At 46.0% G+C, this 10000-nt stretch overlaps 2 protein-coding genes across 2 annotated transcripts in view; both read right to left on the bottom strand.

The window, feature by feature from the left end:
- The window catches only part of LOC134095624 (ankyrin repeat and BTB/POZ domain-containing protein 2-like), a 22978-nt gene extending 15208 nt beyond the window's left edge, over positions 1-7770 (bottom strand). The window contains exon 1 of the mRNA XM_062549259.1: positions 6909-7770. Coding sequence (XP_062405243.1) covers positions 6909-7770 — 862 coding nt within the window. The remainder of the gene's footprint in view (positions 1-6908) is intronic.
- Positions 7771-8968: 1198 nt separating this feature from the next.
- Positions 8969-10000, bottom strand: part of LOC134095289 (N-acetyl-beta-glucosaminyl-glycoprotein 4-beta-N-acetylgalactosaminyltransferase 1-like) — a 48560-nt gene continuing 47528 nt past the window's right edge. The window contains exon 21 of the mRNA XM_062548738.1: positions 8969-9428. Within this exon, the coding sequence (XP_062404722.1) occupies positions 9314-9428 (115 nt within the window). The 3' untranslated portion in view covers positions 8969-9313. The remainder of the gene's footprint in view (positions 9429-10000) is intronic.

The following is a 10000-nucleotide window of genomic DNA, read 5'->3' as shown; positions in this document are numbered from 1 at the left end:
AGGAAAACACACATTGACATGCCACAATGAAATCTCCTCACTCTGCATGGGGTGGATCGTTTCATAATACAGTTATCCACTGTTCTTCTCTCACACGATTCTTGAATAACAGTTTTTTTTTCCCTTTTGCAGGGCACAATCTTCATTGCCTGTTGCAATCATCTTCTGCACAGTAGCACACCTCAGAGCCTAGATGGCAGCTCGGTGATGTGGGCCAAGGCCAATCTAGAGCCTCATGGTATCTGAATGTGTGTGTGTGTGTGTGTGTGTGTGTGTGTGTGTGTGTGTGTGTGTGTGTGTGTGTGTGTGTGTGTGTGTGTGTGTGTGTGTGTGTGTGTGTGTGTGTGTGTGTCACTGAGAGTTTAAGCCTTTATTTATGAGAGTGAGTTTTTCAGAGCCAAGGAAAACTCCAAGGCTGTATTGATGACAGAGGAACTAAAAGCTAAAGGGAATGTGTGCGTGCAGGGAGGATGCTTTGTCCTGCACAACTGGAATGATGTTAATGGCATAGTCTTTCATGAGAAAGTTCTAGAACTTTCAGCAGCAAACAATACACCAAACTCTTGCTTTTTATTTTAGAAAGTTCTCATGTATCTTTCACTTCAAAAGATTCAATTCCAAAGTCATGCATTTGGCATTGTAGGGATATTTTAATGACTGAAACTCCCCCCCCCCCCCCCCCAAAGATTTTATCTCATTCTATGCATTGGCCAATAAATCTAGCATTATCCATAGTGTCATGTTTAAAGACCTGTCTTGTTGCGAACTAAACTGAGTCCACTGTGGACGCAGGGGTCCCCTTCTTATTTAAGATTCGTTGAAGGCTACAAATCAGTGAGGTTAGAGGTCGAGCGTTAAGGAGCAAGACCTCTCGTGACCACACACACACTCGGACACGCCCATTCATCCAAAAGTGCCCCTAACCAACTGCCAGCAGCATGCCATAAATATAGCCAGCTCTCAGACTCTCCCTGTCCTCTCATTTTAAAGTGGCATTAAAACAAATCCACAATGCCCAGTGTGTTGGCTTGCGCCCTTCATTCATTCCTTTTCTTTCACACTAACAAAAACACACACCCACACACACACACACACACACACACATGCGTGTAGAATAACATCAGCTTATAGAATATGGCTGTGTGACTCTAATGAGTCCACAGACTGTGTGTAGCCTGGTCTTCCACTCGAGGATCAGGATGTGACACTTCTGAAAAAATGCCACTTTTTATAATTTTTTTTTTTTTTAAAGAAAGAATTTCCAAGCATTTCATCACCTTTTCCTCTATTTCAACTTTCCTTTCCACTAATTATCTGCGTTGGCTGTAAAACAGAGACATTTCCTAAATCTGTCGTAAAGGCTCATTCATTACAACGAAATGAACTGGAGCCTTTTGTTGCGCCACGTGACGCGCTAATGTGGAAAGAGACGTGCGCTGCCGAGGCCCGGGTGCTGTTAAGAGGTAACCTGGGAGCCTTATGGGTTTATTTCCATCCTTTTACGAGGTGCTAAGCATTGTGCACCGCGTAGGGTGTGAGTTTTTAAAAGCTCAGGGGGACTGGGGAACACTCTAGGAAATGGGAAGTGTGCTTAGCTCTTAGTGTATGTGTGTATATGTGTATATGTATATGTGTGTATGTATACGTGTGTGTGTGGGGGGATGGAGGGTGTGTGTGTGTGTGTGTGTAGGGGGCACAGGGGAATGCTGGCTGGTGGGGGTCACAGAGCACGGTAAGCATGACAAACAAACAGTACAGAGCACTTGTTGGTGGTGCTGCCGCTGTTGTTGTTTCTGCTGGCGAGCATGTGTCGTGTGCTCTCTTCCCTCCACTACATTTCATCACGCCGCTACTGAGGGGAGTCCTCCTGAATACCTCTCATGGCACTGAGCACTGATGTCACAAATTCCCAGAATTCTTTTGTGAGGGCTCTCAGCTGTTTAGAAAGGTTCTACTCAACTCCTTTAGAGTATACAGTATGCACACTAACATTTGAGAATACACTACCTTTTTACTACTACTTTTAACTTTGTGGAACCTCAAAACTCCAAATATTCACAAAACGGCCTAGAATGATCTCCAAGGCTGACGTAATGTAGATGAGAAATTACAGCTCTTCAAAAACAGTCCTGGATGGACACACAGGTGTGACTCGTGTGATGTGACGTCATTCCTGCCAGGGTAGTGAGAACATGACCCATGTAACAGGGCCATGGCAGGTAGACAGAATCTGTGTGTGTACACGTCGCATTCGCACAGCAGGTGCTAACGCCGTGGTGAGTAGATTTGAGGTCAGGGGTCAGACTGGACAGATGTCTACACACTACAGAGAGAGAGAGAGAGAGAGAGAGAGAAAGAGAGAGCCTGGTTCTCTGGTACATGGGTACATGGGTATGCACTCATTATTCAACACACTTTTCTCATTAAGCACCCACCCTAAAGAAATGGCTGACAAGTGGAAAATATCCCAGAATATTCACATATGTCTCACACCAAGACAGGCCTTGAACGGTATTGTCCAAGAGCTTCCCACCCATCATGCAGGCCACCACAACCACCAGGGGAAGCCTGGGTGTGTTTAGCGCAGGGGGCTCTCTTAATGTATTTATGTTGAAATTGAGCGTGACGGGGAGCAGGCTTGTTTCCGCGGTTTGGGGCCTCCCTCTCGGAGCTGGGCCCGATCGAAGGCCTGGAGCCCCTCATTTAAGAGAGCAGTTAAACATGGCTGATTGGAGGGCACAACCTCCAGGGCTGCAGTCAGGAGGTTCCCACCGCACCAGAGAGAGGGAGAGAGAGATTTAAAAAAAAAAAAAAAAAATCCCCCCATCTCTGTACTTGATTAGATTACAATAAACTCAGGGGTGCTCTACAAAAGACCTGGATGGGTGTAAGTTGAGAAAATGGATTGACAATTCAGCTTCGCCAATTACCGTCCCTTTGATGTATCCTGTCTGAGACAGAGATGAAAGACGTTGTGCTAACGTCACTGATACTGCGCCTGCAAAGGTGATACTTGCTCACCAATTAGGATTCTCAGTGGTGTCATGTGATCTGTGTTGTAGCTGTGACTTCTCTTTTCACCCACTTCCTCCAGCCTAATGACTCATTTCCTGTCCACCGTTGTGGCCCCGTGAGCAGACTGGAACACTGACTCGCTTGCCAGCCAAACGTGGGGGAGCTGGACCGTGGCTATCAGGGGGAACTTCCGCCTCTCGCTAACTTGCTCGCTCGATCGGTAATTTGTGAAATGAGCGCATCCTGTCCGGGGGGCTATTCTGCCTTCAAATTGACTTCAAAGACACTTATCTTCGAGACAGATATGCTCTCTGTCTGGGATCTACAGAGCTCTACTTCTATAATGCTGTGGCAGTTGACTCTCTCTCTCTCTCTACACACACGCACACACACACACACACACACACACACACACACACACAGCATGTGACTCATTATCAAGTATCTTACAGTATGTTAATATATTGCAATCATTATTTATGTAACAGTACAGGAATTACTGTAGTATCCTGTATCAGTATGTATCCTCAGCAGACTGTAGTCAAGGGGAGACTGGCTACTGTGCTCTGAAGGTCCAACAGTACTGGATCTTAACCTCAGCATCAATCAGTTGCCAGACCTCAATGTGGTTCATAGTGGAGGTGTGTGTGTGTGTGTGTGTGTGTGTGTGTGTGTGTGTGTGTGTGTGTGTGTGCGTTGCACTGACATACAAACACCGCCTTCCACTCCCTGGAGAGTGGCCTGGTCTCAGAAAATCACTGCTGTTACTGTGCCAGCTGTCTGGGAAACAGGGCTGAAGTTTCAGAGCTACATTTCTCCGGCTGTGTGACCACAAAAACCTCCCCTGGGCTCCAGGGTAGAAGACTGTGCTCCGACTAGAATACACACACACACACGCACGCACACACACACATACCACACTCATACACACACACACACACACACACACACACACACACACACACACACACACACACACCACTCATATGCACACACATCTTAACACACACAGAACAATACATTCTCATGAAGAGTGGGAAACACACTGATGTCAAATTAGCTTGGGTATAACATTTGGTTTCACTAGTCTTCTGCTCTACACATCTGAACACATGGAACAAAGGACTTGTTCAAAATATAGAAATCCTTTGATTTCTAAATGAGTCTCACACATAAAACATAAATAGACATAGCTGGCCATCTCATTTGTAAGTGGAAACTCTGTTGTCTGAACTGAAGAACTACAAGCTAGAGAGTTTAAGAAACAGGAGTGTTGAATGGAATTAAATGAATGGAATTGTGAAGGGAGGAGAGCTGGTTTATAACAAGAAGCAGATAGCAGATAACATGGGCGCAGCACAGGAGCAACACTAGCACAAAAACTATGATGGTGGGGGAGTGGTGGTGGTGGTGGTTGGGTGGGTGAGGGGTGGTGGGGGGGGCAGCACAGAGGAGAGCCTGGCCGTTCGTCAAGCTGTTGAAAATGTTAGGGTCCTTGAAGAGTTCCAGATGTGAGTGTGTGTGTGTGTGTGAGAGTGTGTGTGTGTGTGTGTGTATGTGTGTGTGTGTGTGTGTGTGTGTGTGCGCATTGTGGTGTGGCACGTGAGTGAGAGGACTCTGGCACTCTCTCTGTGTGTGCAGCAGCCAGTCAGCTTCTGCTACAGCTTGTCCTCCCATCCCCCACCACACTCTCACAGGTCCTGTCCTCCTCCTCCTCCTCCTCACGCCCACGGCCCCATCAACACCCTGCCACATCTCCTAACACAGGCCAAACTCTAATAGAGTTTAATACTAACACCATATCATGGGGAATAACTTCACAGCAAGACGATCGAGTTGCAGTGTAAGGGTCTGAGAACTTGTTGATCGAGACTGACACTTGCAGATTAACTGCGTGTGTGTGTGTGTGTGTGTGTGTGTGTGTGTGTGTGTGGTGTGTGTGTGGTGTGTGTGTGTGTGCGTGTGTGTGTGTGCATGTGTGTGTGCATGTGTGTGTGTGTGTGGTGGTGGGGGTCAAACTCCTTCTCTCTCACACACCGAATTGAGATTTTCCAGTCTGTCTCTGTATAATAAGCCTACTTCTACAATGACATGACCAGTGCACAGAGGAAGCTTTATGTCATATAAAACCACGCTCAGCATTTTCACACAGCTACAATTTTACCTCGTAATTCCTGCACATGAAGTCATGCACGTTTTAGAGTTATATATCGAGTGCTCCATACTCGTCATATCGACTATAGATCATGGATGGCAAAGCCATTAGTTTTTCACGTAAAGGAGGACTACATTAAAGCAATTTTTTTTTATTTCTGTTCTATGACTTCCTCACTTTGCCAGATGGATCCTAGTGGCCTGGTTTGCCTGCCGCAGAATTGTTCATGCGCTGGAGAGCGGATGGATCCAAAACCAGAGTCCTCCCACAGGGGACCTGCGCTGATCAAATCCAGATCTAAGAGAAACCAGAAGCAGAGGTGGACCCTGGCTCCTGTCCTGACTCTGCTCCCTGCATGGGTCGCCTTGCACTGTTATGCCTCTAACCAATGCTCAGTCACTAGAACAAAGACCTTGTGTGTGTGTGTGTGTGTGTGTGTGTGTGTGTGTGTGTGTGTGTGTGTGTGTGTGTGTGTGTGTGTGTGTGTGTGTGTGTGTGTGTGTGTGTGTGTGTGTGTGTGTTTATGACTTGTGTGTTGTGCTTGAGTTTGAGTGAGAAAGAAAGTGAAAGGGTTGGTGTCAGTGTGTGTGTCTATGATCATTAATGTTTGACTGCCTGCATAAATTCAAGTGAAAGTGAGAATATGTAAGATTCTGTGTGGATATTTTAGTGTGTGGGGGTGTGTGTGTGTTTGTGTGTGAGATAGAGAGAGTGTGTGTGTACATGTAATGACCAGGCTGGGGGAAACCCCGCACAAACCATAATTACAGCACACCAACAGCCTCTCAATCATGGAGCAATGATGAAGGGTAAACTTTGCAAAGACAAAACACACAAACAAATGCCGGCTCCAGGGCACACTTTCTGCCACTTGCTCTCTCTCTCTCTCTCTCTCTCTCTCTCTCTCTCTCTCTCTCTCTCTCTCTCTCTCTCTCTCTCTCTCTCTCTCTCTATCTCTCTCTCTCTCTCTCAAAATAGTTTTGTGTGTGAGAAAGTTGTTGTGACAACACCTATCTGACACTGCATAAAAGACTTCCCTGGTTCTCTTTTGGGTCTGGTTTACACCAAGAACAATGCCACTCTTTAGAGAAAGCACTATATCCTAATCAAATAACCTTGTATAACTTTCATCTTGCATGATCAAGAGCACTTTGTCTAGATGGGATGCTCAGCCACCATTATGATCATATAGTGTTTCATGAGTCTTTTTGTTGGCGTGCCAGAGAGCTGTCATGCAAGCGGCTTGGGGCATGTTCGCGCAACGCAGGGCCATTGTGGTGCGGAGCCGTAATTCCGCAATCAGGTCACATTAATGAGCGCTTTACATAATGACTGCGGCTGCGGTCAGGGGCGCGCTTTTGTAGTCTGGAAAGAACGGGTCATTTGAGCGCTTATCGACAGAGCTGAGCATGCCCTCTGTGAAATCCACGGCGATTCATATCTAGTTGGGTTCTGTACTCTTAAAAAGGGTTCTTGGGGTGCTATATAGAACCATGCAGGCTTTAAAGAACCCTTATATAATGTACCCTTCAAAATGGTTTAAAGAACCATTTAGGGGTGCCATATACGAAGCATGCAATACGATCCATAATTGTTGCCCTTTTTTTCTAAGAGTGTAGGTTCAATCACTTGTTCTCAAACCAGCCCAAAAAGGCAAAAGATGACGGAGACAATTGAAGTAACAACTTCTGCATGAATAAGTGAATAAGAACATTTTGCATGAAGAAAGGATTCTTACCGTTTGCATTTTTCCCACAAATCAGATGCTCGTACTGAAGCATGACCCCATAGAGTTCAGCATCATTGTTGACAACTGCTTCCACAGCATCCACCCCAACAAGCGCGGGGCCACCGACACCGCCATGTGTTGTCTGTCTCTGCCAAAGCAAGACCCGGTGTCCAATCTCTTCTAGCAGGCTCTCGATGCATGCAGTAAGACAAATCGCTGCGTGTTCGTGAATGCGCACTGAAACCCGAGTGTCCACCATCCAGCGAAAAAATCGTCCGACTTGTAATGTGAGGTCGCAACGGGCGGATTTGCCTTTACGCAGGACCTCCCCGGAGCTCATGCTGAAAAGGGAGATGGCTTTGACCGTTGCCGACACACATGTCTCCGATAGGGCCCAGCTAAGAACCAGGCGGATGGCGCTCTGGACCTCAAAGCGAGTGCAACGACAGTGCATTACACTGAGACGCTGTGCCTCTCTCGAGATCCGTAGTAGTGCCCTTCGCAGTAGCAGAGACAGTCTCCGGACGGCCTCAGTGGAGAACCTCGCATCCTCCCCGGACACTTTCTGCAGGACTTTTGCCACCTCGTCGTCAGTCCAGGGGAACTCTTCCAGGTCTGGAAGCCGGGGGCATTTGTTAAGAACGTCCTCTGGCTCTTCTGGGAGCGCTGTGTTTACCGTGTCCCAACTGTTGTTGCGGCTGTTCATTGAACCCCCGTTGCACCACCATCCCGAGCGATGCGGAGCACTGGTGTGTGCCTGGGAGTTGCATCTGGATGAGGGAAGAGAGCGATAGGAGTCCCCGGCTCCATAGCCAGAGTCCAGCGTCAGATCCTCCAGGGTTTTTGGATTCGGGCTGCTCGACACGGCCATGTCAGTTGGCTAGTTCGTTCCGCGACTAAAGCCTCTTAAAAGTTTTGTCAGATTACTGGAGTGGACACCCTCACTTTCGGGTAGTCCTGCTCCCGAGTGCCTGATCTGATTAATCCAGACGGCGACTGGTTTCGATGAAAGTTGTTTTCCAGACTAATGACTTCAGCTATTGTTTCAGTGATTAAATGCACTGCTCAAATATACGTCTGATCTGTTCACACTTCTGCGCCTGGATGTGTGCGCTCACAGCGGGAGAGCAAGGCTCAATGATCACGCTCACTGTCAACAAGGTATAAAAGAGGGAGGCACGCGAGCAGCTGACGACTTGTGCGAACCAATAGCGTTTCAGTAAATTGAGAGCCAATCAGATATCGGTGCGCTAAAACAACAGTCACCGTATTAGTACTTTCTCAGAACACAACAAATGGCTTTTGGAGGCAAAGTGATCTAGGAAATATTATTTCTGAACAAGGTGAGGAGCCAGGAGAAAGATCTAAAAAAATGTAGTGACCTGTTTGTTTAGTGGCTAGAACATATATTTACCCAAACAATTTCTACACCATTATGTCTCACATATCAATGAAAAAAAATATTTAATTGGAGATTGCAGAAACACTAACCTATGTTGTGTAAATTTGACCAGTGTCCTCTTTTGAAACAGAGACATATGTTAAAATCACTTCACATATTTTATTCTGAAAATAATGAGATGAAGCAGCATGAAATAGTAAACAAACAATTTCACAGAAATTATTTCTTGAATGCCCATGACTAATGTTTTTTTGTGTATTTGCTGTTACGAGGGCAGCCATAATAACAGACTGCTTAAGTAGTCCAACTGTTGCATTGATCAGCCTTGAGACAACAGGAACTCCAAAATAATCCCATCACAGTTGCAATACTGAGGAATGAGCGACAGGTTGCGTGAGTAAGAGTCATGGAAGCTGCAGTGCAAGAAACTAAACTAAAGGAGCAAAGAAAAGGCAGGACTAACGAAAGACAGCAACTGTTCTGTAGCCTACTGTGCTTTGTGCCCTCACCCTTTCTGTGTCTATGCACATGGTAGCAGTTTCACACGCACGCACACGCTCACACGCACGGACGCGCGCGCACACACACACACACACACACACACACACACACACACACACACACACACACACACAAATGTATACATAATACATTAGCACCAGATCAGCCTAAAATATACACACACACCCAGTCTGTGTGACTATCTAATTTGAAGTGGGCAGACATCTACCCTTATACTATGATCCAATGGAAACCTATGACTTGATTACACCTCCTTCCTTTTAGATGGATTCAGAACCTTGTCAGAGAGCATTGAGGTCCTAGAAAACGTCTGGTAACAGTTTCAACCAGGAAAAGGCTGACTTTTAGAGTCCATCAGCGACCAGAAATGCTTCCATCTTCCATTCCAATGCTTCCATCTTCCATCCCATCTTCCGTAAGACTTCCAGAGGGTTCTGTTGGGAAGTGAAGTGCCATATATTGGGTCCACTTGAGGCATGTTCTCCTGCAGCTAGTCTTTAGGAACCTTCCTCGTCTGAGAGTTCCACATTCCACGCTTAGAATGGAAGTAGTGGAAGAAGTTCCTTAGACGGAGCCGTTCCACCTCCAGGCCGTTCTGCAGTACTCTAAGGGGAACGAGGGAGAGGTGAAGAGAGAAACAGAGTAGCAGCATGTGAGTGAAAGGATGAGAGATCTAAATGCGCAGAATGGTACTAAGACCATCATTATCCCAAAAAGATCAAGATCACAAAACTTGCACCAAATGATGATGTGTGTAACCATAAAAGAAAGTGATGGTGATACATTACCATTCAAAATATCTGGATCACTTAGAAATCTCCTTATTTTTCAACGAAAATAACAATAAATCAACTAAGAACATGGTGACATATTCTAGCTGGAAACAGCTGATTTGTAATTAAATACCTATAGGGTGGCCCATTTCAAGCAGAGGCCCATTTCCAGCAACCATCACTCCTGTGTTCTAATGGTACATTGTGTTAGCTAATCGTGTTAAAAGGCCAATTGATGAAAAGGTTGTGTTGTGAAAACGGTTGTGCTGATTAGAGAAGCTATAAAACTGGCCTTCCTTTGAGCTAGTTGAGTATCTGGGGCATCAGCATTGTACTCTCAAAATGGTCAGAAAAAGAGAACTTTCTTGTGTGTACTGCTCCCTTCAGAGAACAGCACAAATGGG

Source organism: Sardina pilchardus, chromosome 11, assembly GCF_963854185.1.
Source record: "Sardina pilchardus chromosome 11, fSarPil1.1, whole genome shotgun sequence".
Classification (NCBI taxonomy): Eukaryota; Metazoa; Chordata; class Actinopteri; order Clupeiformes; family Clupeidae; genus Sardina; species Sardina pilchardus.
The sequence above is the reverse complement of the archived record's forward strand: the minus strand, read 5'-3'. Positions and strand labels throughout refer to the sequence as shown.